The sequence below is a fragment of the Stylophora pistillata genome, chromosome 2 (assembly GCF_964205215.1).
Source record: "Stylophora pistillata chromosome 2, jaStyPist1.2, whole genome shotgun sequence".
NCBI classification, from domain to species: Eukaryota; Metazoa; Cnidaria; class Anthozoa; order Scleractinia; family Pocilloporidae; genus Stylophora; species Stylophora pistillata.
In genome coordinates, this window is record NC_142520.1 from 18,702,201 (window position 1) to 18,729,436 (window position 27,236).

Below are 27,236 nucleotides of genomic sequence, written 5' to 3' on the forward strand. Positions count from 1 at the left end.
CAAACTCGGCTACTCTCGCCTCCATACTAGCGCGATATCCCTCCCTATGGTAGGCGGCGAACATTGTTGGTGTAAAGAACTGATGATTGGTAGAGTGCTGTGGGAAAACCCCACATAACGCCTCAGACAAGCTGCGACATGTATTCCCATGGCAACATTCACAGCAACAGAACGTCAAGCGATTAGCTTCCTCCGATGACAGCTCGGGACCAGCCCCCCAAAGACCAGCCTCCAGGTCTTCATCCATGTCACGTAATGCTTCTTCCCAGGTCACATAAGGTGTAGTTTTCACTGCTTTGTCAGGGTGCCTGGGGACTATGTACAGAATTTCTCCTTCTCCAACTTTAGTCTTACCGTCGCTGTTAACGTTCTTGTCATAATAATGTACTTTGAATCTGGAAAAAAAAAAAAAAGAAAAAAAAAAGAAAAATAAGACACTACAACAGCTGTCGGTGCGGTGCATTTCCAGACCTATAATTTGCCTAACCGTCCTCTAGCCGTGCTTATTCCAGGCAGCGAGTGCCCTATCTTTTTTATAAAAAGGATTAGGCTAGGTTGGGCAAGAAAGAGAACAGATAAATTTTGCCGTTGCAATATTATTAAATCATACAAAAAGTTTTGTTTGTTTTTTTTTTAAAGTTCACACCCTGATAGCTCCTCAGTCATCTGCAATTCAGTGGTATACGCTTAGTATATATTCACTATACAGAAAATTAGGGAGATTACATTGACAACAGATTTCTGCACCTGAGGAAGTCTTTCTCCTCTGTAAAACACATTCTCTCCTTATGTTAAGTTCCATAACGATTTCATCATTTGTTTGGTTTCTTGGAAAATGGATCTGTTGCTAATCACCCTATAGATACTAGTTAAAAAATTTGGAAGGTTAATTAAAATACATCTGGCCGATTCTATTCGCTCCGAGGATTGTTTTCTCATCGCCAGCCTCGCCACCAAATTAAATTATCCATAACATTTCAAGTTGAGTGTCATGCGCTTGTGGCGGTTGCAAGGATTCAGGAAACACAAACATGGATTGTGAAACCGTTGCACTGTATGTTATAGGAAGAATTTGGTATAACTTATGGTGGGCAAACTGATTAAGTTTTCGCAGGAGCGAAAAAAAAAAAACAGCAGGGATAGCTTGTCTTGCTTTATATAGCGTACTTGTAATTGCTCGGCTGTGACCCGGGGCTCCTCTCCACGAAGTTATCACGAATATCCTCTGCTATATCTCGTCCATCCACAGCTGAAAATGAACATCCTAGCTTTTCCCTGGCCAAATTCAGAGCAATCAACAAGGATTTTCCATAGTCTTTGTCTAAAATAGAGCGTCCTCCATCCACTACCACGATCTTTCCCAGTCTCAGTTTCAATAGGGGAAGAATACCAAGATTTTCAACGTGGCCGCCGTCAGTCAAGGATAAAACAGGTGGGGGTTTGGGTCCTATGTTGGTGGTATTCATCATTAAACGATGGTAGTGTACGGAAGAGACGTTGATCGTGAACCATCTGTCAAATGGAATAAAATATAAATAACTAAGGTGGAGAAGAAAATAAGTAATTACTATCTAGGATATCATGAAGTGAACCTTTTTTACAGAATCACTGGGAAAGATATAAGAGATTCCGATATTTCGACTGGAGTCGAGAATTTCGAACGTAGAGAATATATCTTTGAGTAATGCTTCGCCCTCGAATGTCCGTAGCAGATATTGGGTTATCATCAGTTCAAAGTGTCTAGTTCCCAAAACTCTTGTCCGTTAAGTGTTCTCAAACTTTTAAGATGTATAGACCACTTTCTTAAATGGCAGCCGGATCAATATTCTTTTGTTTAAATTTCAATTAGCCCTTCATGCCTCGCTTGAGATAATGTATTCTTTTGAATTTTGTACTGGAGAACAGGGCCAGAAGTGCTAATTTAAATTTAGACAAAAGAATATTAATCCGGCAGCCATTTATAAAAGGGGTCTATAATAAACTATTATTGTATTCAGCAAGCTGTTACCTGGCAAGTCGTTCAAGTCTTCCGACATTTTTTCCTCCAGTTGGTACCAGCGCCAGTAAGGAAAATATCAGACAAATACCAAAATGAATCAACATTCCAGCAACCAAGACGGTTTCTTTGTCAATCTTCGCGAACAGGGTAAGAATGAGAGCCAAAGGAACCAAACGCACAAACTCTATTAGCACAGTAAGATTCTAGAATGAAATATGTGATAGTAAAGGTTATAAAATAACTGAGATAGTACGAGTGAGCGACCTAATTGGTCTATAATCTGTCGTCTAATGCACCGGTGAACGCGTAGAAATTTGAAAAAATTAATAAAAAATTATAGGGAAAAAAAATCAAAATTTGAAAAAAAAAAGAAGGGGGAATTACAACTAGTTTACCGGCTTAGTAACCCACGCGGGATGTTGGAGGAACATTTGAAAAATTTTTTAACCACTTGCCTCTCGCTCGTGATTTACAAATTTTCCTCGTGTTCTCCCAAAATCTCTTGTTGGTTATTAGGCCGGTAAGCCTATGCAAAGTGAGGTCTATTGGTTGAATAACGTATGTGAAGCGAACGAAGAAACAAATCGTAGGTTGAATTTGGAATTAACAATATTATTTTCTGTTTTTTTTTTTTTTCCTAGCGTGCTGTCGCTAATGTTATATCGAATTTTCCTGACCTTTGAATTCCCATGAGTGACCAAAAAAGAATTTCTCCTTACCGTATCAATAGATTATCAATCAAACGAGAAATGAGAATAAAGAAAAATATCAATTAGGGGATTATTAGTTGATCCAATACCGATTTCTCCAAACTAACATCATAAGAACTGTAAGCAGACAGTAAGGAGAATTACTAATGAAATCTTGGTAATGCAAGGGTTAAGGCGAGGGGCAGCAACAACGAAAGAGGTTATCAGCTATTTTGGCTTCTATTAGTTAACAAATAGATTCCATGTTGTACGTCTGTTCCGTAATAAAATCACAGATGATTTCAAAGTATGGCAAGAGAAAAACAGAGGCAAACGAAGTGCAGCAACCAATCAAAATGCGTGCGTAATTGAGCTTATCATAGAATTTTCACTGCATCAATCATGCAAGAAATCTGTCACTTCTCATGAGATGTTCGCTCGATGGATGTGTGGGATTCTCCACTACAATCCGATTCTGTTCCCTTAACCAGTTATGCATCATGATCACCTTTACGCAGAAGTGTCGTTTGTTTTCATGCCTCTGATCAGCCACAATAGACGCCCCGGCGGAGAGTCCCAAGATGACCTTTAAGTCCCGGGAGGGTGCCTCGTCACTTTGCTGTACTCCCATATCATAGCTGACCGCGGCATTCGACGTTGCCGCAGCATCGGAAAGGTATATGTCTTCGGGCAGTAGCTTACCGTGAAGCTCTTGCTCGTCAAGACAGCGATCAAGTCGTTCGATACCGTGTGGGGACATGGTAAGGACTTCGTAATGGGGTTCGCTGGCAGAGGGGGTGCGTCGCCATCTGTTGACGGTGGTACAAGCGATGTAGATAGGTGTCAGGTCATCCATATCATCTAACGTCAAGGCTTGTCTGGAAGTTGTGCGTTGGACTCCAGAAATACTGGAAGCTGGGCAAAAAAGGATGAGGTTACGCCAAGAGATTCCACTGCAGCCGTATCTACCAACAGTCTGTGGATAGTAGAACCCCTTTTGGATTATCCATCTTAGAAAAATGATAGAGACAAGAATAATTTTAAGAAAAGGAAAAAGAAAACAGAGGTTATTTAAGCGACTGCGGTGCACTAAGTTTCCAAAATCACCCATCTTTTTTACAAGCCTTTTTGAAACGTTTTTCAAAAAGGGACTTCACTCTTGCTAACCTCGTGTCTACTAAGCAGAGTCACTTTGTGCATTTAAGCGTGGCCGGTCTCAAGTTATATACAGTCGAACCTTCCGTCAGCATATGTAGTCGTAAGTGGGGGGGGTTCGACCGTAGTCATTCATGAATTTTGTCCGATGTTTCTACTTTTGTTTGTATTTTTTCCCATTTTTTGGCCATTCACTTGACCGTCTCATTCATTTCTCAGTACAATTTAGGACCATTCTGTAAGGCACTTCCTGTAACGTGGTGTCCTTGTCTGAGGTTAGATTACAATTGATAAAGATCACGATACTTTTACTACTCTTTCTCTCACCACCTACCCCTCCCAGCTGACTGCTACTAATCAAGAACGTTTGTAATAACACGATGAAATACAACCTCGTTCCCAGGGCCCTTTTCCTTGATTGGGGGTGGAGTTGGGGATGGGGCGCCCCACCCCCAGCTAAGGGAAAAGGGCCTGGGAACGAGGTTGGATGAAATAACCAAAATGAAATGAACGAATAAAATAACTAGTTATATAATTGATCAAAAGTCCCATTGCATTCTTAGTAAGAAAAATACGTATATTTTTACCTGACACATATGTGGGGAAGACTTCGTTGAATGTTTTCAATCAGAGGATTGAACCACAATAGAATTATAGACACAGCTAACAGATAATTGAAGCTTTTTTTAGTGTAGGAGATTCCAAAGACACCTCGGCGAAATACTCTGCTGTGAATAGCAAACGAATAGAGATAAATGACAACCATCAGAGTAGCATTTCTGCGCACGAGAGGAAATGAAATCCAAAGAAAGAGAATCGGTATCACAAGAACTATTTTTACCCAATCTGGAAGGAAAAGAAGAGAAACATAGAAAAACCATGGAAGAAACAAGATACCGAAGAGTGATGCACTTAAAAGTAAAAGCCAGTTCAGAAGCTTTTTTCCCCTTTGGACGTAGCCTTTCAATACGAAGCATATGAAAGCAAAGCCAACAGGCACGGCGAATAGAACAAAACGGCTGTTATTGATGTAAGACGTTTGACGGCTCTCTTCGCAGTCTTCGAAGGTAATATTTGGACTTTCTCTTGCAACTTCATGACACGAACGTGTGCCTCCCCTGAGAACATCACCAAACACATAATCGATGAAGAAGGCTAACGGATAGGCGTATGAACCCCAAAGGAGGAAAGGAGCTATAACGGAAACGAATAATATCATGGCACAGATGACAACAAACTCCACAAATCCACGGCAAGGCTTTTGGAAGTTGCACACCAAGCCGGCATTTTCTCTCAAATGGTTAAAAAATTCCTGATGCCATCTCTTATTGTCTTTCTTTCCATGTCGGTATTTCCAGTCCACGTACGCGGAGCCTGAGCAACCGCCCCCTGATACACAGCTCAGATAATCTATTTGTATTTCCTTCTGTAGCAATCTGCGTAACACTCCAGAGCAGAATGCCGCTGACCGAGTACCGCCACCAGAAAATGAAACTCCAAATTTTTCCATAAGAAGGAGCTGGGATGGGTGGCACTGTTTTATCTGAAAGAAGAATATTTGAAAAATCGAAAGGGAGTGTAAACTTGTATTCGGAAATGTAAGTGGAAGCTCTATTAGCTGAGTATACGTTAAGTCTTTACACGCCCCATTAAGCAAACAAATTGATACAAAGCAAAGAGAAACGAAGAGAAGCAAAGCGAAGCAGTAAAAGAAGATTGTTACTGAAACAGGCAAACGAACATCGGCCAATTTCTTTTAACATGCCCAGTGGTAATGATTCAAGCTGGTTCCATGATCACACCGAAACTTCGGCCCTACGAAAAGGCTAGTTACAAAACAGATAAGTTGGGGTTTTTTTCTTTGAATTAAGTAGGTATTAGATATTTAGAAGGGTTCTTAGAACCAAAACCAATGAAAGCAGTTGGCCGGACAAAGGCAGAAATCTCAAATAGCGAATGAGAACTCGGGCTAAAAACAAGCATTCTGTCTTTGGCCATGACCATAGTGATCAATCCGTTTTCGCAATTAATTTATTTTTATTAATCTTAATCGAAATAAATAGAAAATATATCTTTCACAAAGAGCTGCCCTAAACAAAGACACACAAAATGTAAGATAAAACCCAACATAAAAAAAAAACAACAACAACAAAGGGAGTATACAGTAAAATACTGATTAAAGCGAAACCATGTAAAAAACGAAAAGCTCGACCAAAGACAACTAGACGCATATCTGCGTGAACTCGGGCTTTCAATATCACACATCTGGAGTTATCTTTAGGGGACTGCCATATTACCATCGTTAGTGTCGTGACGCAATTTCATCATTGCCGGTCACAAATACGTCTACTTGTGTTTATTTTTGTCCGCTGGAGTGTAATAAATGTTATGGTACGAGACAACAATCAAAATAATATATTACCATATAGGCGTAAGTTCCTGTAGATGCCAAAGGTTGAAATTCAAGGACTTTTCAATGACTTTAAAGGCCAAGTTTTAGAAAATTGAAGGAACACTTTAGAAAGGTTTGCATAAGCATTTTTAAAATCATTTTAGTAAAATTTTTAAAATCATTTTTAAAACCGTTTTAGTATGTTCAATTAAAGGGATTCGACTTTCATTACATACCAAGAGGGAATACACATATTTTGACCTTTTTGTGGGTTTCAAAATAAATATACAAAAATCTGAAAACCACATCAAAAACCCTGTGCATTCAACTATTATTTCTCACAAGATTTTTGAGAATTGATTTGCTGTAAACTGAATCAGACAATATTCCTTCGCTGTAATCACTTTTAAGATCTAAACTTGCTTTAGTTCAACAAAAATCAGTTTTTGGCAAATCATCTGACAGTAAATACTTGTTCAAAGATGAATTTACATAATCTTTTGCCATACTGTATAACATTAGATAAGGTGTTTGAATTCCAATAACTACATGATTTTATTACGGAGTAGCAGAGTGAATAGACAGCCACAGCACAATTCACATTGAACTTTCTGGTTTCACAGGCATGCCTGAAAATGGGCACTATTTTGAACTTTATCAATTTTAACCCCTTTCAACTCAAATATATCGTTATGTATGCTCAGAAAATAATGTACTAAGCTATTCAGTGATGATACTTCAAGCAGCACACATGTACCTTGAGAAAGACTTCTACCATAAATATCCCTGGCATGAGAATCGAATATTTTCAAGCCCACATTGCCTTTACAATAGGTAGCAACTGCAGTACATCCTATTGTCAAGACAAAATTGTTGAAATTTTTGGCTATAAGTGAAAAAGGCTCTATCTAAGGAGGTAAATTACTGTTATCCTTCTATTGTAGCTTCTTGATGAATAGTGCCAGTGTAACTTTCACTGTATTGAAGTTCATAGTCAGTCTTGAACACGTTTTAAAGTGTGGGTAATTCTGTCTGCATTAAAAATGATTTGGATATATCAAAAAAGTTGAAATGGTAAATTGGCCACCGTAACGATTACAAAAGCTGACGTTTTGAGCGTTAGCCCTTTGTTACGGTGGCCAATTTACCATTTCAACCTCGTTGATATATCCAAATTATTTCATTACCCCCACCGACGCAGCTCCCAAACAGTTTCTTTAGAAACTATCAGCCTTAATTCATTAAAAATGATTGTCTGGCTAACTGAGACAAACTTGAATACAACTGATTTCCAGTATTGATTATTGACACCAGATCATTAACAGAATTGATTCCTTGTTTGTTATTGTAAATAAAAGAGCATAAACTCTTTGCAGCACACTGTTGTCCTGAATTTTGTCCAAATACCAACTCATTAGCTTGGCTATATGGTGCCGTTTTTGTTTTGCTAGGGTCAGTGTAGATTGGAGTATGAGTCCAAGCTAAGAACATTACTTCTTTTAAATCATTAACCATAAGGGACATTCAGAACATGAAGACCCCGAACCACCTGAAAAGATTTTGAACTATTTACATTATTGTTTCTTTTAGACTTCACATATTTATCGTAGATTATTAGCACTACTAATTAGTTATTCTATATCTCCCAGCGTTAGCCCAGCTATTTGGGAGTACAAGTTCCAAGTTCCAAGTTTCCAAGTTCAGTTTGTGTGTGTTGTGATTTCAGTGTTTGTGTTGTGTTTTGCACTTTTGCACCATAGGTGGCCCATAAGTGCAAAACACAATGTGTTGTGTTTCAGATAAATGTATTGTGTTTCAAATAAGTTTGTCGTGTTTTTAGCGCGTGTGTTGTGTTTTCATTTTGTGTGTGTTGTGTTTTCAGTTTTAAAGTAGTGTTTTGCACTTATGGACTACCGTATTATCCTCTTCGTATTAAGCTTACAGAAATTCTTTGTAACTTCTAACCTTCACATAACGACATAACCAAGAGGAATTCGGTATGCTTGGACGAAGACGCTCATAAACAAATTCCTTCAGTTTTCTGCCCTTTCTTCTGAGACGTTTCAGAGCAGCTTCTTGTATTCTACTGGGTTCTCGATCACGTCTAAATACACGGTTGTGTTTACATGTAAACATAATATCAGATAGCTCGTTTGATCAGGTTTGATATAGCAGGTTTCGCTTGATATTTCTCGATAGAGGGTTCACTCGTAAATTGATCTCTTGTAAAATTCGCGGACTGACCCGTTCCCCAAAACGCTCCATAATTTTTAGTGTGGGTCTACTGATAACGATGTGTGACTTTCTATCTATACTGAGCGTAATAGGCATCGAATTTCTTTCGCTTACATCAGTCCACGAAGGCAGGCATTGCTTTACCATGCGCTCTAGAGTTCACTCTAGGCATGCGTTTACACTTCACGCATGCGCCGTAGTGGAACTCCATTTTGTGAACGAACACACAAAAAACAAAAACAAAGCCGAATGTATACTTCGGGCGTTTCCTTCGGAAAGCCCGAGTAATTACATCATCCCGGTAACAACACTGACTAACGCAGCATGTAGTTGTACGCTTTTTGCTAAAGAAAAAGTCCTGTCATTACGACACTGTGCCGTCGGAATAGAGCTCTCCTTAAATCTTGTTTATAGCCGTAAACCTATTATTGTACGATTGTGATTCTCATGATCATGAAACCAAGTGAAAGTGATGAGACCATCACTTATGACCTCTTGATGACAGTTATGTTAGCACTGTAAATCTGGGTTTTTTAAGATTTCAACTTTCAACTGATTAATTTAGTTACATCCTGACTGAAAGACTGCATACTAATTAGGTAATTTGCTTATATCAACTCAGTTGAAATTGTAAATTGGCCCTTCATTACTGTGGCCAATTTACAATTCCAACTGAGTTTATATAACCAAATTACCTTGCTACCCTCACCGACGCAGCACCACAGTTTCTTTAGAAACTTTTAGCCTTTATGCATACTAATTAGTTTTATTATACATTGTAGTCACCATCTGTCTTCTCATGGGATAAACGCCTACAGTTAATTCTGGGAAACAGCGCAACCTACAGAATCACAGAATAATCTGTGGGTTGCGCGCGCAATGCATGATTTCCGGTGGAGCGATATCAGGCACAGCGAAGTAAGAATGACTTCTCGATTCGCTTCATCGACCCAGCGAGAAATTGAAAAATTACTTGAAGATAAAGATTCGGAAAATACTAAAAGAATTTATAATAAAACAATAATTGGATTCGGTTTTTGTGATATTCGGAATAATCAAGGTCTCGGCTAGTGTTATCGGCCTCAGCCTTCAGCTTCAGCTGATAACACTTACCCCGACCTTGATTATATAGAAAAATTCACTGCCTGACGAGTGAATTCCACGTTAAATTTCACGCGAAAAACCGATATCGATTTTTCAAGTGAAATTTAACGTGGAATTCACGAGTCAGGTAGTGAATTTTTCTTGAATCGCATAACAGAATAAAAATAAGAAAATAAGAAATTAAAACGGCAATGTTATTGTCTGTTTTTATTCCGTACGCGCGCCCTTAAGAAAGCCATTTTAAAGTCAACTGTCAGATCTGTCATTGTTAAGGGAATGGAAAGGAAGGTAAGTCGTTCACGTTTGAACCGTCGACAATTTTAAGTGTACCTCGTGAATTTTCTTGCATCACATAGCTAAAGCCACCAAATCACTGGGCGAAACCAGATGTTTTGTATTTTTGTGCGCCACGCCAGTGCGCAAACGATGGAAACCCTTTCAAAGTCAGGTGTCAATATCTGGCGAATGGAGGGAACAAGATATTTTTAGAAAGAAAACCACTTTTATTTCAAACTCGTGGAGAAAGCGGTGCCTCACATTTTACAATCTTCAACAAAAAAACTAAAAGTACACAATACGGAGTTATTTAAGACAGAGATTTGCCGGCTACCACTCAACTTGGCAGAATGTGGCGCGGACAATCAACAACTGAATGGTCAAATCCTCAAGCGAAATGAAAATTTCAAGCGTTCCGGTATCAAAGCAAGATCTACAAAAAACCGGTAAGTGCTTTACAGTTGTAAAAAGAAGTGTATTCAATGATTAAGACTCGAATTTCTCGGTAAACTCTGGCGAAAAACAGTTCAGTTAAAAGTCACAATTTTAACTGTTTTTCTTTCATCGCAGGGAGTCGCTCGTTGGTGTCAATGCTGGACTGAAAGTTTATGGAAATATTTACTGGAGAATTATTAAAAGTTACTCCAGTAAACATTCCGCCAACTGCTCCTGCCATCAGGTAACTAGAACGACTGGCATTGCTGTCAAGGTCACTAGTAGCTGCTGTGTTGCTTGGCGTGGCTGAGCTATTGAGAACAATCTCCCGTAAAGCATGACTTGAATAGCCGTTGGTAGTTGTCGTGCTTGGCGTGGGTTGAAAGCGGCCAACTTATTCGACATTCGCCGCTGTTTTTCCAGAGGATTATGGCTGTAGCTGAATATGGATTCCGGATTGGAGTGGCCAGTGAGCTCTGATATCTCCACTGGGTCGAAATCATCACTGAGCGCTTGGATGACAGTTTTGCGACCACTCGAATTTGTGAATTTGCCGTCTAGTGTTTTTTGAAACCATGTTGTATCTAAAAGAGGCCAGTTCGTGTATAGGCTACAATGGTTTGGATTTCGGGAAAAGATGCTTGACCTTTTTCGGCATTGATACCTGTTTTGGTTTTCTTTCGTAACGCTTGTTTGGTTTTCCTCGGCGAGAACTGTCGTTTGGCTTTCTTCCCTCGTCTTTGGCATTTTGATTTTTTTCTATGCGTTTTCTCTCACTTTTGAGCGTGAGTGGTTTCCTCCAATTTTCTAAAAATTTCAATTTCAATTCAAAAGTTGGAAGACATTCGTTTTCTATAAATTTGTTCATATTTGTTCATATTTTCATAGCACTAGTTGTATTTACGTTTTTACGTTCGTAACAATAATTTTTGCTCGCGACTCACTTCAGCAATATCGCTTTATGCGTCAGTGCGATTCCACGCTAAATACCCTCTCTTCCGGTTGACGTATTGACCAATCAGAGCGCGTGTTTACTTTAAGCTATGCGATTCTTTCGGATATCACAAAACCGCATCCAATGATTGTTTAGACCCTGACTGAAAGACTGCATACTAATCAGTTTAGTTATGCCCTGACTGAAATACTGCATATTAATTACCTTGGAGTCATTTTTTGAGTCATCGTGACCCAATCTTCAAACTAAACCTACTTTTCCTGCTGTTTTCTACAAATGATTCGTCAATTTGCTGAAACTCCAGATTGTGTTTATTTGTCACGAATGAGTGACAATATACGACGTACTTCATAGTCACGCTTTTTAGCGAGACAGGAATTTATGTTAATACAATTTTCTCTTATTATGAGAAAGGCACGTTCATTATCTATAACTTGACTCTTTTGATGCAGCATTAAGAGAGAAAAAAATAGTTTTCTACCACAAGATTTAAGAGCGATACAAGCTTTGATCCGTAGTGGTTATCAAATCAGAATTTAGTGTGTTAGTAAAAAATTTGAGTTCATTTCTACCTGCAGACTGAGTTCTCACGAGGCTCTTTTCAAACCTTACCAACGTAAATAAATCACCCATTTGGGTTCTGTCCTGGTGTACCGGTTCACAAGGGAATTACCATTGTTCTTTCTTTGTTTAGGAGTCATTGATTAGCTGTTGTGTATTGTTCGGTCTTTTGTATCGGCTCTCGTGAACCGGTACACGAGGACAGAACCCCCATTTGCGTTGTCACGAAAATAGTTAGGTTAACCTTACCTTGATTTGAATAAACAGATCTGCCGTTGCCTTACAACTGATTGATCCAGACCTTAAATATTTGTAATCTTTGAGACCTGCACTGACTAGTAAAATATTCGTGTCTTATATTTTCAATTTTCATCGAATTAAGCCAGTGACTACTAGATTACAGTCATTGACAGTCTCCTAAAGTACTGTAGATGCACATCTTACTGAACTCTTCTTCCAGACACTGTAAACCAACCTTGGTATCTCAACAGTGATTTCAATTCAGTCCCACTGCGCGATAATAATAAAAGCTATGCAGCTTATGGGGTCGTGCATAAATACTAAACCTTAAAAACAAAATATATGCCTAGTAAGTAACAATATCAAACTATCTAAGAATTTAATTGTTAAAAACTATGACGTAACTAAATATAATGGAAATCTTTACGTCTAAAATTTTTGGTTGAAACGCAATACAGGTCACTGTTTACGAGCGTCAGACTCCTTAGGGGTGCCACGTTTCAGCTCTATTTATGGTAAAAACTCTATTGTTTATTGGAATATTTTAATTTCTAAGGATAAAACTTTCCTAACACAATATCTCAGCGACCCCATAAGCTGCATAGCTTTTATTACTATCGTGCTAAAATAAAGGTTCTCTGTCTGTCTGTCTGTCTGTCTGTGTGAACCGATTTAAGAGAAAAACATTTAAATTCTAAAGCTTAGGTCATGAATGAATGACCGTGTGTATTTGACCTCTTTAAATATTGCATTTCTAATGTCCTCAAACACGAACTTATGCTAATTCAGGCTCCGTTCAGACTAGGTGCTTATGCAGGTTCTTGGGAGCGGGCACGCGGGTGTCTAAAAGTAACGTCCATTTTGTTGCCAGGGCACAGTGCCTCGGAATGGGCACCCAGTCTAGACGGGGTACATAACTACTTGAATTAATATGATGGGACATCTGGGAAAGAGAGAATTGTAAGGTTTATACATAATAACATGAGCTCTTATCCTGTTTGAATATTTCTCACATAGCGGAGCTGTGTGCAAGTGTGCCAGTATTTCAAAGTTTGCCTTACCGGAGCAGTTAAAGAAAAAATTACCCATATGCGCAGGAAAAATTTCAGGTGGGTCAAAGAACAGCCTGGTTGGGACTTGCAGGAGGGACTTTAAGAATAAAGAATAGCAACACCGGGGGAAACATCGGAAAATAAAATTGAACTTATTGTTTTCTTGACAAATTTCCCGAATGCTGGCATTTTTGCCGCGTCTAACGGCGCCACACTATAACTTAAGAAACGATGAGCTCCAGTGAAAATGGAATCGGAAATATATAATTCGCCGGCATTTTTAGACCTCGCAGGCTCTTTCGCTTTGCAGAGAACGGAGAGAAAATGTACAGTGCCTTAAACGCACGTACCGAGCAATCGTCACGCTCATTATATCTTTTCGTTAACGCCCATGAAAAAAAAGAAAAAAAAAAGTTAAATCGAGATTCGGAGATTTGGTGACAGATCGTAAATGACTGAAAATGCTCTTCCAATTTAAGTTCAGTTAATTAATATGTCTAAACTCACAGCGATATTTGCAGCTTTCTTTTAAACTTCTGGGGAAACCAGCCTAAAGCGCTGCGATATCCTTCCTCGTTCTACGAACGAAACTGTCCGAAGGGCTCGGCGTCGATTAACTTGAATTTACCCGCCTCTTAAACACGAAGGCGCGCTATATAAGTAAGTCTTCCCTGGGAAGACCAAGGCTCATCTGTCACTCACCGTTGACGTGTGCGGGTCAAATTTAAATGCTGGTAGACGAACAAAAGGAGCTAATGAGATATCTATTGTTTACTTCCACCAGCATGGGCATGAGGTAACGTGGGAACCACCTACTTCGATCTAAAATTTACCGCCACAAATAAAGACAGTTTCTGGTGGAGAAAGGAAATACGAATCTCAAAAATTCTTGTATTGTGATGAAGACATAAAACAATTTTGAGGAATGCGCCCGCTGTTCACTGCTTTGGAGTAGCTGTAGCTCAAGCTGACTTGACTCTAAGAGTTCTACATCACACGACGATTGATTGAAAAATGGTCCAGTGGGACCTAAGGCTCGTTTTATAGCGCGCCTTCGTGTTTAAAAGCACACACAACCCACAATTCCTCTATTCGCTCCGACGAAGGGCTAACGCTCGAAACGTCAGCTTTTAAAATCGTAACGGTAGCCAATTTACCATTTCAGCTTTGTTGATATATTGAAATTATTTCGTTACCCCCACTGACGCAGCCCCAAACAGTTTCTTCAAAACTATCAGCCTTTATTTAAAAATAGTTTATGCAGAAAAAACTGAACGGGGAAGTCGTTGTTTGAGGAAATACTTTTCGGAGTCGATTAATTTTGCTTTGTTGGTAGCACTTATTCACCAAGGAACAGAAACTGTCAAGTATTTACTATCACCTCAATCAAACTTTCCGGATCATGATTTGTCCAAATGCGTTAATTAAAATCGGAAGGGCACCAAAAATAATTTAGTCCAAGTTAGTTGATTCAAAGATGTTGTCTATGAATTAATCAATAAAAACATAGATTGCTTCAGTCCATATCCTTTTACCAAAGCTATATATCGGAGGATAATTTCAAAAAATACATCTCGTCTAAGGAGTAGTTTGCAGCTTTTCATGTATAACAACGCTGCTTAGCCTTACTTTTTTCCATTGTTATTCAAATATCCAACAACTCTCGAGATTTTCACGTGCAGGTATTTACATGCTTTTATTTCCATTTATAGTATTATATGGGGTTCGTTGCAGAAAGAAACTTGCAAAACATACCGATTCTGTAAGTTATCTTTTTTTTTTCTTGGCTTTCTCGTGAAAAATTTGAACAAAGTCGTCCTGTTAAGGACTTTGCGAATGCACTGGCGAAATAATTCAAAAAAGAACTAAATTTACGAAATTACTGAATGTAAATTCCATTCTAATCTCAAAGGAACTGATAGCGAGCATTTTAATAGAAAAAGTGAATCTTAAACTTTCATCTTCGCGTTTCTAGTGAAAAAAGTCTAATTACGACCCGAAACAAAAGAAGACAAAAAGATTAGATCTTAAATCTAACACAAAGTCATTTCGACGACATTAGGGACTGGGACAAGCTGCGGCTTGGTCGAGTACAGATTTCATCATTTTACCTTACAAATAGCGTATTGTTTCTGTTTTTTTGTTTGTTTGTTTTTCACTATTTTACACTCCTTGCATAAGAGATTTGCGAACACTTATTCAATTTCAAAGGCAAGGTAAAGACTGTTTACGAGCCATCAGGCCGGTGCTTAACTCCGGTTTCTGTAGCATGAAGTGACCAGGAAATTTTCATGAAATTTGCCGGTACCCATTTAGACCTCCACAAAACAAGGCTTGAAATACTTGTTTATTAAGAAGGGAGCGCGCTGGACGACTACACGAAAACATTGCACTATTATCATAACAACTTCTCCTTTATTTCTTCGAGCAGAAAAAGAAACTCGCAATTCACAGAAAAACGCAACTTATTTGACAATTTATGCTTTGTTTCAGGTTTAAGTTCTCAATTACAATTAACGCTTTCACTGAGCAAATGCGCCAGAGCCGTGCCAGAAGCGGAGCCCGAGGGCTTTTTTCAGATAGTTTCAATATATCGACAAAATTGAAATGGTAAATTGGCCACCGTTACGATTATAAAAGCTGACGTTTCGAGCGTTAGCCCTTCGTCGGAGCGAATAGAGGAATTGTGGGTTGTGTGTACTTTTAAAGGCAGAAAATGGAGCTACGTGATTGGTGGGAACATGGCAACGAGAAAAACGAATAAAATAGTGGAATGAAAAGCGTTCGTTGATACCTGTGGGATTTAGACTGCCGGTTTGAAAGATGAGCTTTTGTTCAAGAGTTTTACGGCTTTCCGTGCTAACTAAGTGTAAGGAAAGACCGCAAATTTCAATATGTTGCTTAGAATGATTAGGTAAATTAAAATGTCTAGCGACTGGTTTCGATGTTTCCTTGTCATTCCTCTCCACGTCGCGAAGGTGTTCTCGGAATCGGTCACTTTTTTCCAGATAGGCTCACTTCGAGCCGACCACACCCACACGTCAGCTTTCATGGCAGTTCTGATCTACGAATACGTCTGATAACTTATTTAATATCTTATTCCTCCACTGTATAAGCATTTCTTCTAACTCGGGAAAAGCGAGGCAGACAGGGAAACGGAGAAGGCGCAGAAGAACGACCTATGAAAAAATCATGGCATATTTTTACTCTATTCGCCCGTTATTTATACTCTACTTAGTAAAGTTGAATAATGAAATCGCAATACTTTACTTTATTTTTCTAGAGCTAACACTGACAAAATACGTTTATTCTTGACACTGTCAAAAGAGAATGTGGTGGAACACTGCGTGGCACTCTCTAATTGTATTCACGACCTAATCCCGTGTCAATTCGCCTATGAATCGGTTTTCCTTTTTTGGTTAACTTTTCGTGAAGAAAAAGCCTTTAGGTCATAGCGTGTCGAGAAGATCCAACTGGACTAACCTGGCTGCAAGGCGCTATCAAATGCTGGCGTCAAAAGTTATTTTATTAACAGTTTCTTTCTGTTGTGTTTCGTATAACGTAAGTATTGGCGAGGTGAGCTTAAAATCCATATTTCCATACACAACCATTCGCAACCTATTCCAATTGAAGAGCAAGAGCTTGTGCCATCAGTCTGTCCGTCAACGGAGCTTTATCCTTTTTTGCTTTCTTTTCGGCGATAAGACACCTGGGGAAAAATAGAATAAAAAAGCAGACACACGAAGAGTAAACAACATAAACTATTAATAATAATCTTTATCATTATAAAAATTATAATTATTAAAAACTGGAGAATTGGATGCCGCAATTCAAGAGTTTTCATTGGCTTAGCCATCATAGGTCATGAGCCACTAAACCATGCGCGAGTTAAAGTGTATCTGTATATTGAAACCTTCCATTCGTTCATACAAATTAAAGTTAGGAAGATTTATCTATATTTAGGGGCATTTTTGAAAACACAGTTATTCCCCTCGCGCTTGTTGGATATGAAATGATTATAGGCATCTCGGCCCTTCACACGCGGTTTCCCCGCGCTTCAAGCAGTTGTCTTGTTTTTACTTCGAGGTCTCCTTGGTTTCCCGTGATATTTTCCTTGCCACGACTGGTTGTAAGGATTGCTTTGGTTTTGACTTTACGACACTCAATGAGAAAGCTATCTATAATTATGACAATAATCAACCCTTTATGACCGAACATCAGTATACATTTTCTCCACACCGTGCTCTTCACATTTCCTATGCTACTGTCAAAGAGAATTTCATCGACAATCAGGAACATCTTAAATAAGTGATCAAATCGTTTAAGTCGTGACAGGTGCTTGGATATCGGATCGTTTCTGGTACCGATTTGAACAAACACAAACGAAAGACAGGCCTGGAGATTTGTCATAGGCATTTTGGAATCTGTCCATGGTCTTGGAAACCGGTAAAATACTTTCTCCTGTTTTGATATACATAACGACATGTCACTTCTCAATTATAAAACAGCTGATAAATTAGTTGAACAAGTACTATGAATACCTGGCAAATTGGTGATCCTCTTTTCGCTGTGAGTGCATGGCAGCATTTATCAAGAACAACTCGTACACATCTCGCTGTAACAAAGACAAGGACAGAAAGCGAGCTTAATTAGAAAACATATCCGGAAGAAACTCATGCAAAGAAAGCCTCGACTTTATGAAGCTTCAATTAAGCCTCGATTTAATGTATTCGACCCCTTCCTTGGCTCGCGTCTAAGTGTGAACAGTCATGAGATACTTCAGTAAATAAAAAAAAAATTACCAATGACCGGTCAGCTCATTTATTTTTCTTTCTTCCTTTTTTTTTTTTTTTTTTTTTGATCACGTTACAAAAAGAAAACCATATTTTATTTTCAAGGTTTTGGTGATAGACTATTTCGAGTCTCTCTAAACGTTTACAGACACAAAAAACATTCTCATAATTCAGTTTTACCCTTTACACCCTAATATCAGTATGCAAGTTTTCCATTTTTTTTTTCTAAGTATATTTCCTATAGTGCTTACAAGGGGATTGTTTTCTCGATTAAGAGCTTCTTGGGTTCGCGATCATTTCCTTTACTCTCTCGACCTTAATGTTTAATTAAGGGACGATAATGTAGGGAGAAATCAGATGTTTGTCCCTCTTAGGGGTGACTGATCTACACAATGAGTGAAGAGATTAGTAACCCACACCTGAGCTCTACTTGAACCTACAAGATCCACTTTATAACGAAGAGGTTTCAAAATAGTCACAGCCTTGTCGAAGTTTCCCTAAGAAAAATAAGGTGAATACGCGTTTTCACATGATTTCACGCAAAATAAAATATTTACTCTGATAAATGATAATTACAAACTCACTTTATCAGCTTCCACAAATGCTTCGCAGATTGCGAGACCCACTACACGTGATATTTCACAGTTGGGGCCTGAGCCTTCCCTAAAGTGGAGACATCAAATGCACCGCTGTTAGGCTTGCTTTTGGGCGAATCTTCAGTTGACCCTCTGCTAAACTTTTCCAATTTTTTAACAAAGCCCAAATTCCTATCCAGGCCTCTTACGGAGTGCCAGGGTAAATATAATTCGAACTCTTCAGGACACTTTTCACAGCTTCTAGAATGGGAGACTACTTTCTGATCGTAGCGAACAGCTTTCAGAATCCCTTTAGCCATCAATGAAAATAGAACCCATACCTCACAAATTTTCTCAAGGAATCCAACAGCTTCATCGTCAAAGCCTCATTCTTTGCACCAAGTGTGGTCATGAGCATGTGACTGTCATTGAATGCCTTCAGACACCATAAAAAGAATTGTGTTACTTTCAGTTGTCATCGCATGAAAAAACAAAGCAACAGCGCTGGCTCTCTTATTCAGTCCACTTACCAGAAAATGCTCTTCGGCGTGGCTTTCCCAATACTGACAAAGTTGTTGCCACCTGTCACCAACATCGACTCCTGCAAAAACAACACTTGATCGTCCTTCCGTTTCTTTAACATTATTCATTTCGTTTGTTGTGTTCCTTGTTTCCAGAAACAGTTACAAAACATTTCAAATTTATAAAAAGGTAGGAGATGCCTCTAGACAGTGCCTAACAGCATTTCGTACCTTACATCACGTCTGTAAAAACCATAAGTTATAATGTTTCTGTTGCAGTGCAACTGAAGTGCATGACGCAGATCTTACTCAAACACAATACCCTCATCAATTTAAAAACTAAAACAAGTTACAGAAATGAAAGCAATAGACCTATGTCTTAAAATAATTAAAGAATACTACTCCAAACAACAAACAATACCACTACATCCAGACAAGGATACCTAAAAAGTTACATGATTAAGTGTCTTATGTTGAACAAACGCCTGCAGTTATCGGTCACTCGGGTTACTACTACTACTGATTTGAATATATCGACAAAGTTGAAATGGTAAATTGGCACCTCCGCCAAAGTAATCTAAAGCACAACTTGCACTTATTGCAAAAAGATTTACAGCGGCAAAACAGGCAGAAGACTAGGTGACCGATTCCGAGAACACCTTCGCGACGTGGAAAGGAATGACAAGGACACATCGAAACCAGTCTCTAGTCATTTTTAATTTACCTAATCATTCTAAGCAACGTATGGCAATCTGCGGTCTTCCCTTACACTTAGGTAGCACGGAAAGCGGTAAAACTCTTGAACACAAGCTCATCTTTCAAACCGGCAGTCTAAATCCCACAGGTATCAACGAACGCTTTTCATTCCACTAATTTATTCGTGTTTTTCTCGTTGCCATGTTCCCACCAATAACGTAGCTCCATTTTCTGCCTTTAAACACGAAGGCGCGCTATAAAAGGAGCCTTGGGTCTCACTGGACCATTTATCAATCTACCCTCGTGTGATGTAGAACTCTTAGAGTCAAGTCAGCTTGAGCTACAGCTACTCCAAAGCACTGAACAGCGGGCGCATTCCTCAAAATTGTTTTATGTCTTCATCACAATACAAGAATTTTTGAGATTTGTATTTCCTTTCTCTTTATTTGTGGCGGTAAATTTGAGATCGATGTCAGTGTTTTGCACGTTACCTCATGCCACCATGCTGGTGGAAGTAAACAATAGATATCTCATTAGCTCCTTTTGTTCGTCCACCAGCATTTAAATTTGACCCGCACACGTCAACGGTGAGTGACAAATGAGTCTAGGTCTTCCCAGGGAAGACTCCTTTATTTAGCGCGCCTTCGTGTTTAAAAGCAAACACAACCCACAATTCCTCTATTCGCTCCGACGAAGGGCTAACGCTCGAAACGTCAGCTTTTGTAATGGTAACGGTGGTCAATTTACCATTTCAACTTTGTTGATATATTCAAATTATTTCCTTACCCCCACCGACGCAGCCCCAAACAGTTTCTTTAGAAACTATCAGCCTTTACTATTACTAACATTAGAGATATTAATTCCCCATTGACACATTTTTATAAACTACAGAGGAGAAGGGTTGAAAAGGTAATGGCACACCGATAAATGAGATTTAGAAGTGGTGATAAATATTATTATTATTAGACATTTTGGTGTGTAGTGTCGCTGAGTATTTTTAACGAGTTGCGCCGGATTTGGAAGAGCATGTAAGGCAAGTCAAAATACAAACAACGAGGAAAAATACTCAGCAATACTACCCAACAAAAAGTCTACCAAGAGATTTATTTCTGGAGTATAAATATCGCATGATATTTGTATGCGTTTCGCGCGTTATTTGTACTCTGCGAAGCACAGTTGGATAATAATAGACAATAATAGTTTTAATTACCAGACAGCACTTCAGCGGCAAATAAATTAACCAACCTTCTAGTTGCACTCGATACAACAAAGATGATCCATCCGTCAAAGGAAAAACGTTACTAGCCTTAAATCTTGGTAACATCTGTGAATAAGAAAATGAAAGTCGTCACGCACACATAAGGATGTCATGACGTAAAAGGTCACTTGCCCATTTCCGAATTACCCTTGGCCTCTTTTTCAAAAGGAGGCCTGGTGCTCAACCATTCCTGTGAAAATGAGTTTAATTTGCATGTGAATGAAAACTTATTATCATATGAAAGGATGAGCACCAGGACTCGTTTTGAAAATGAGGCAAAGGGTAATTCGGAAATGAGCTATTCACATGTAAATTTACCTCCGAATCGTAGATATCCAGGGCTGCTTCGTACTCTCCCTTGGGGGATGAGGAATTACACGGTTAAATTCATAACGTAAAAATATTAAACACAAAAAGAATTGCGGATGAAACCACTTCAGGGGGTACAAGTTTCTGTTCTCTTATCTTTTTAACCTGCCTGTTTTGAGGGATTTTGGTGTCACATAGTTTTGATACATTTGTCTTTTCTCTTAATACAGTTGTCGGTACATACTTAAGCTGAATAAGGAGCACAATGGCTTAGCTGCGTCGATGCTGTACTTTGCGACGGCGATTAGCAGTGTAAATTATTTTTATTTTTTTTTTTTTTATTTTTTTTAATGGTCTGCAAAAAGGGTGGCTTTATTATAGAGCGCCCCAACGAACTTAGAGACTTAGAAGCTGAGCTCTTAGGAATTGTCTGCAAAGATGTGGAAATCGAGCCCCAACTCCAAGACACGACAGGAGAGAAATTAAATAGTGGTTCCAACATAGTGCAAGATGCAAGGCTAGACATTCATGCTCGTGGTTTCTGGGAACACAATCGACCTGCATTTTTCGATATTTGACTTTGTCATCCAAACGCTGAATCGTACAGAAATCTGAAACAGCAGCAGATTTACCGCATGCATGAGAATGAGAAGAAGCGTCCCTACTCAAGACGTGTTCTAGACATCGAACAGGGTTCATTTACGCCGTTTGTGTTTACTTCGAATGGTGGAATGGGCCAGGAAAGTTTGAGATATCACAGTCTCATTGCAGACAAGAAAGGAGAACACTATTCAAAGACAATTTCCTGGATCAGGGCAAAAACTTCGTTTGCATTATTAAGATCCGCCCTAATCTGCCTAAGAGGATCCAGAGCAATTAGAAGGCCTAAATTGGATTTTACTAGTGTAGACCTAGATATTCAAAGTTTAGAGACTGCCATTTGTTAGTTAGTTTCTTTTTTTTAGATAGTTTGTTAGTCAATATTTTCATGTATTTTTCGACTTTTTAAGGATTTTATCTTAATTTGTTTGTAAATATTTTTGATGATTAGAGTGAATTATCGTTATCATAGTGTATATCCTCTAGTTTTTCTTACATTTTTATTAGACATTTTAACACATTTTTTTCGATTTTCAAGCATTTTATCATAATTTTTGTTCTAATTTTTGTGATTTTGGTGAATAAAATTATTATTATTATTAGTACTATTATTATTACTATTAGTATTATTATTATTATCGTTATTATTATTATTATTATTATTATTATTATTAGCTGGGCCGCGTGCCCGAATATCATTATAATTGTGTCTTCAACTGAATTGTGGATACAAAATGTGATCATATTCACATCGTTCCTACGAAGCAACGTATTTAACAACTCACTGCTCAGATTTGTTACAATTGCTTTTATTACCTCTTGTTTCTATTAGAATTTTTCTTTCATCGGAAAAAAAAATTCATATTTCACCTTTGGAAAGTGTCATGTCAAACCCGAGATTGGTCTTTACCAGCAAATGTTGACTGATAGCATACCTTTTCAATATGATACAAAGCCCAGTGCCAGAAATTGTGGCAAGTTAATGACTCACAAGGCTGGCAGGTGTAGAAATAAGCTCTGTTAGTCGTAGTGAACTGAATACTGACTCAAAGGTCGTAAAGGCTGAGATACACTAGGGAACTCGTCGCTGCGTACAATTCTTACTATTGCACCAAAATTTTGAAGCAGAGACAAACATTTCTTTAAAAAAAAATAAAACAATTAAAACAATTATAATGATGATAATAATAGTAATAATTAAAATAGTAATAATAGTAATACTAATAATTATAATACATAAAATAACAATGATCTTCATTTGCCCATTAAAACTAGAAAAAAGGATAATATCAGAAAAATCAACTAACAAGGGTAGTTCCTGAAAATTATGTATGTACAAGATAAAACTGTCTTGTTAATAACTAATAAGAACAGTTTTCAATTCTAAACTTCTACAAAACAAGAAATGCTTCTTTGCACATGATAACAATAATAATAATAATGATAATAATAATAATAATAATAATAATAATAATAATAATAATAATAATAACAACAACAACAATAATAAAATGAAATGCAAAAATTCCTTTCTGGCCTGTCTTCTTTTTAAAGCACTAGACCTAACTGTTCCAGTCCTGATCAGTAAGCACTAAGCTTATTGAAAAATCTTCACATTTGCAATGGAGTTTATTTACGAAAATCAGTCGCTGGAATAAGGTTAGGATGAGGGGTTAGGGTTACGGTGAGGGGTTAGGGTTAGGGTGAGGGGTTAGGGGTTAGGTTTGGGTTTTGAGATCAACTGCAGCGACAAAATTCTTGTCACACAGACAAGAATTTCACTTAAAAATAAACCCTCTTCATGTCACAAGCGGCACAATCGTCGCTTCGCGCTGCCTCCGAGACGAGTCGCTGCAGCTTGTAACGGTGCAGTACACATGGAACGATTTGTGGAAAGAACAGACACTGACTTGAGCACTAAAAAAAAAGGTGGTTGATGCCTTGAAATGAAGCAGTCTAATAAAAATGTATGTGACATACCTTCCAGTTTTCTATGGTTTTACTCATAAATTCAATCCCTTCATCCTGGCGGCCTTCCATCTCCAAAACATGAGCCAAAGCATGTGTCGCCCCTGTGTCTTTTGGAATTAACTCCAATCCCTAACAGTAAAAGGAAGGTGCATAAACACCCAGATATTAGATGCCATAGACTCTTGCACAAAACAGCGACGAAAGCTGAAAACAATGTATTGATATAGAGCCTACGATAGGTCGTGAAGTTACTTCACTCTTGATTTAGTTGTTGATGTTGCACTTTTGTTCTGCATTGCTTTGTTTCGTTATCTTTGAGCGCATTTGTTTTTCGTTTCTCTTTCTGACGAACGGTTAATGCTCAAGACGTCATCCTTGGAATCTCTTTTTCGAAGACCAATTTGCACGTCATTATCGACTCAGTTGTCGGTTTTTTTGTACTTCTTTTGTGTTTTATTTCTTTTTTAAATTTTTCTGTTCAGTTGCTTCTTTTTTGCCTTCTTTTGTTTGTTTGTTTGTTTTGTACTTATTTAACCAATTAAGCTCCATTACACTTAAGTACATTCTGTGGAGGTCAAAATAGAAGTCAAAAGTCACGAAGGAAACAAGCACGTTAGACTAGCGCCAGCCTCCCATTCTCCTACTGATACCACATCCCCAACCTAGATTTCTGTTTTCACTAATGCAGTTTTGGACAAAATTAAGAAAAAGTGATATCACGGCGGCCTCATAGTTACTGCGCTCGCCTCCGGATTGAGTGATCCAGGTTTGAACCCTGGCCTGGGACATTTGTTGTGTTCTTGGGCAAAACACTGTCCTATCATAATGCCTCACCCAAGTGTTTAAATACAGCTTTAGGTACCAAAGAATTTCATTTTGGGGGAAACCCTCCGATGGACTAGTATCCCATCCAGGGAGAGTAGAAATACTTCTAGTCACTTCATGCTACGGAAACCGGGATAAGGCGCCCGTCTGATGGGCCACTTGGCTCGTGAACAGACATTACCAAATGTGAATCCACCCCCCCCCCTCCCCCCAAGTTTTCACTCTTTTTTTTTTTTAAACTTACCTTACGAGCTTGTTTCTCTGCCTCTCTGTAGAAGTTTGTTTCTTCCAGACCAAAGGCATGTAAGCCAAAGAGATACCTGTACTGAGTTGATGCATGTATAAATGCTTTTGTACGTATAATACATGTAACGTAAGTATACGTAAACTGTACCATCAGTTGAGTTTAATATGTGAGTAGATAAGGCAGGCACAATCAGCAGCTCTAATAGCAGAGCTCTAAATTAAGTAGTGCACTGACGAAACCTCCATAAGTAATAAAATACAGTAACCTAACAAACTGACAAAATTTGGTCGAGGCGCCTGCGTCCATCCATGGCTTTCCGAAATGATTTCGCGACATTACACGCTCTGGTGCATACCATTTCAAAGTCCTGATATGCTTAACCATGGTCCAAATGAACATTTCATGTTTTATTCCAACAGGCTATTAAATTTCAAACAGAACTGATCTACGGCAGAAACTAGGGAAATTCATTTATATAACAAATTTGACGATGACTATTAATCACTTTGGAAAGTTCTCAGCATTGGTCACCACCATATAAGTTGCATCAACTCATTACATTATATATTATATTTATCATCGAATAGCTTTTTTTTCAATATTGTATATACATAATACTTTTTATATTTTCTCTGTCAATCACTGTGTCATGAGCCTCTGGCTCGGGAGATCTGGGCAACCACTCCCTGTGTAATTGACCTTAAATAAATTACTAAAATTACTTACTAAATGTCGCCAATATTACAAAACTAGCCATTACTGTACCCATATAATGGTGTTTCTTGCTTCCAATGTGGAAAGACCCTTGCCACACTGTCTCTGACCCTCTCCTTGGGACCATAAAATGTACTGTAGTCAGAGAGCATCTTCAATGCTAGTATGTCTGTAGGGTACGCCATCACAATGTCATCCCAAATGTCTTGTGCTTTAGGGACATTTCTACAACAATGTAATTAAAGGTGTCATGAGCAGCAAGACGTGGGGGGATACTTGAACACACACCTGAAAAGTTCTGCTAATTCATGTGGATATGTATGATGGAAAGCAAGAGTTAACTAGGCACAATGAAACACAAGATACTATATATTTAAATTATTTGATTGCCCATGTAGATTTGCCAACTCGAGGAACTAGAGAAAAAACCAGTGAAAGATAAGGGGGAAGGGAGCTATTGGATGATAGAAATTGACTGAAAAATTCTCCTCAAAGGAATTGATTTTCAGCTCAAGCAAACAGGAACTTTGGGTTACAACTGACTGATTTAGTTTATGTGCCAGTTCTCACATCATGGATGTGATCGCAGGGGCTTTAAATTAAACCTTGATTCAAAACCACTCACACAGGCTGATCAAACTTTTACACCCCTTAACTTACTCCCTTCAAAACCACCCACACAGGCTGGTCAGACTTTTACACCCCTTAACTTACTCCCTTCAAAACCACTCGAAACCACTCACACAGGCTGACCAAACTTTTGCACCCCTTAACTTACTCCCTTAAAACCACTGAGAACCACTCACACAGGCTGACCAAACTTTTGCACCCCTTAACTTACTCCCTTCAAAACCACCCACACAGGCTGGCCAGACTTTTACACCCCTTAACTTACTCCCTTCAAAACCACTCACACAGGCTGACCAAACTTTTACACCCCTTAACTTACTCCCTTCAAAACCACAAAACCACTCACACAGGCTGACCAAACTTTTACACCCCTTAACTTACTCCCTTTAAAACCACTCAGAACCACTCACACAGGCTGACCAAACTTTTACACCCCTTAACTTACTCCCTTCAAAACCACTCAAAACCACTCACACAGGCTGACCAAACCTTTACACCCCTTAACTTACTCCCTTCCAACTTTGAACAACAAAAAGAAAGGTATTATCATACACTCTGAAAGCAGCAACCACCAAAAGTTTCTGAACCCTCGAAAATAGGTTTGAAAACTTAACAAATGCTCCGACTGATTAAAGAAATATCTGTAGGTGATCCATATAATAAATTCCCTCATTTTTCTCTCCCTCAATAAATCCTGGTAAGTTAAAACTTGCAAACGTTTCACCAGAGGTAACCCAAGCTCCAATAATCACCCTTGGTACTTTTATCTACTAAATATGCAACTGTTGTTCTGACATGGTAATTTGGTTATATCAACTAAGTTGAAGAGGTAAATTGGCCACCATAAAGAGTTAAAAGCTGAGGTTTTGAGCATTAGCCATTCACTCTGACTAAAGGCTAATGCTCAAAATGTTGGCTTTTCAACTCTTTATGGTGGCAAATTTACAGCTTCAACTTATTTGATACAAACAAATTACCTTGTTAGCCCCACCGACTTAGCACCA

The 27,236-nt window shown here is 38.5% G+C and overlaps 2 protein-coding genes, 1 long non-coding RNA gene and 1 other non-coding gene across 8 annotated transcripts in view; 1 reads left to right on the plus strand and 3 right to left on the minus strand.

The window, feature by feature from the left end:
* The window catches only part of LOC111346160 (uncharacterized), a 17,002-nt gene extending 310 nt beyond the window's left edge, over window positions 1-16,692 (minus strand). The window contains exons 1-6 of one of the 2 annotated variants that reach the window (XM_088747837.1): window positions 16,577-16,692; window positions 4,431-5,386; window positions 3,197-3,698; window positions 2,009-2,202; window positions 1,168-1,512; window positions 1-395 (exon numbers count right to left, since the gene is read on the minus strand). The exon at window positions 1-395 is cut by the window's left edge and continues 310 nt beyond it. In XM_088747837.1, the coding sequence (XP_088603963.1) occupies window positions 1-395; window positions 1,168-1,512; window positions 2,009-2,202; window positions 3,197-3,698; window positions 4,431-5,353 (2,359 nt within the window). In that variant the 5' untranslated portion in view covers window positions 5,354-5,386; window positions 16,577-16,692. Of the gene's footprint in view, window positions 396-1,167; window positions 1,513-2,008; window positions 2,203-3,196; window positions 3,699-4,430; window positions 5,387-12,050; window positions 12,388-16,576 lie in introns of those variants that run through there. The other variant, XM_088747836.1, reaches the window with a different exon arrangement.
* Window positions 1-27,236, minus strand: part of LOC111339894 (uncharacterized) — a 449,109-nt gene that overhangs the window by 156,466 nt on the left and 265,407 nt on the right. The gene's annotated exons all lie outside the window — the stretch shown is intronic.
* Window positions 9,842-11,162, plus strand: LOC148737555 (uncharacterized). The gene is made up of 2 exons (XR_015996320.1): window positions 9,842-10,296; window positions 10,421-11,162. It is a non-coding gene; the product is annotated as an uncharacterized LOC148737555 (long non-coding RNA).
* Window positions 15,489-27,236, minus strand: part of LOC148737556 (tetratricopeptide repeat protein 38-like) — a 15,748-nt gene continuing 4,000 nt past the window's right edge. For 2 of the 4 annotated variants that reach the window (XM_088747838.1, XM_088747839.1), the window contains exons 5-16: window positions 25,654-25,827; window positions 24,886-24,961; window positions 23,826-23,945; window positions 22,781-22,840; window positions 21,255-21,293; window positions 20,924-21,002; window positions 18,992-19,062; window positions 18,803-18,897; window positions 18,471-18,549; window positions 18,306-18,383; window positions 17,635-17,708; window positions 16,345-16,802 (exon numbers count right to left, since the gene is read on the minus strand). In XM_088747838.1, coding sequence (XP_088603964.1) covers window positions 16,712-16,802; window positions 17,635-17,708; window positions 18,306-18,383; window positions 18,471-18,549; window positions 18,803-18,897; window positions 18,992-19,062; window positions 20,924-21,002; window positions 21,255-21,293; window positions 22,781-22,840; window positions 23,826-23,945; window positions 24,886-24,961; window positions 25,654-25,827 — 1,036 coding nt within the window. In that variant the 3' untranslated portion in view covers window positions 16,345-16,711. Of the gene's footprint in view, window positions 16,273-16,344; window positions 16,803-17,634; window positions 17,709-18,305; window positions 18,384-18,470; window positions 18,550-18,802; window positions 18,898-18,991; window positions 19,063-20,923; window positions 21,003-21,254; window positions 21,294-22,780; window positions 22,841-23,825; window positions 23,946-24,885; window positions 24,962-25,653; window positions 25,828-27,236 lie in introns of those variants that run through there. The other 2 variants (XR_015996319.1, XM_088747840.1) reach the window with 2 other exon arrangements.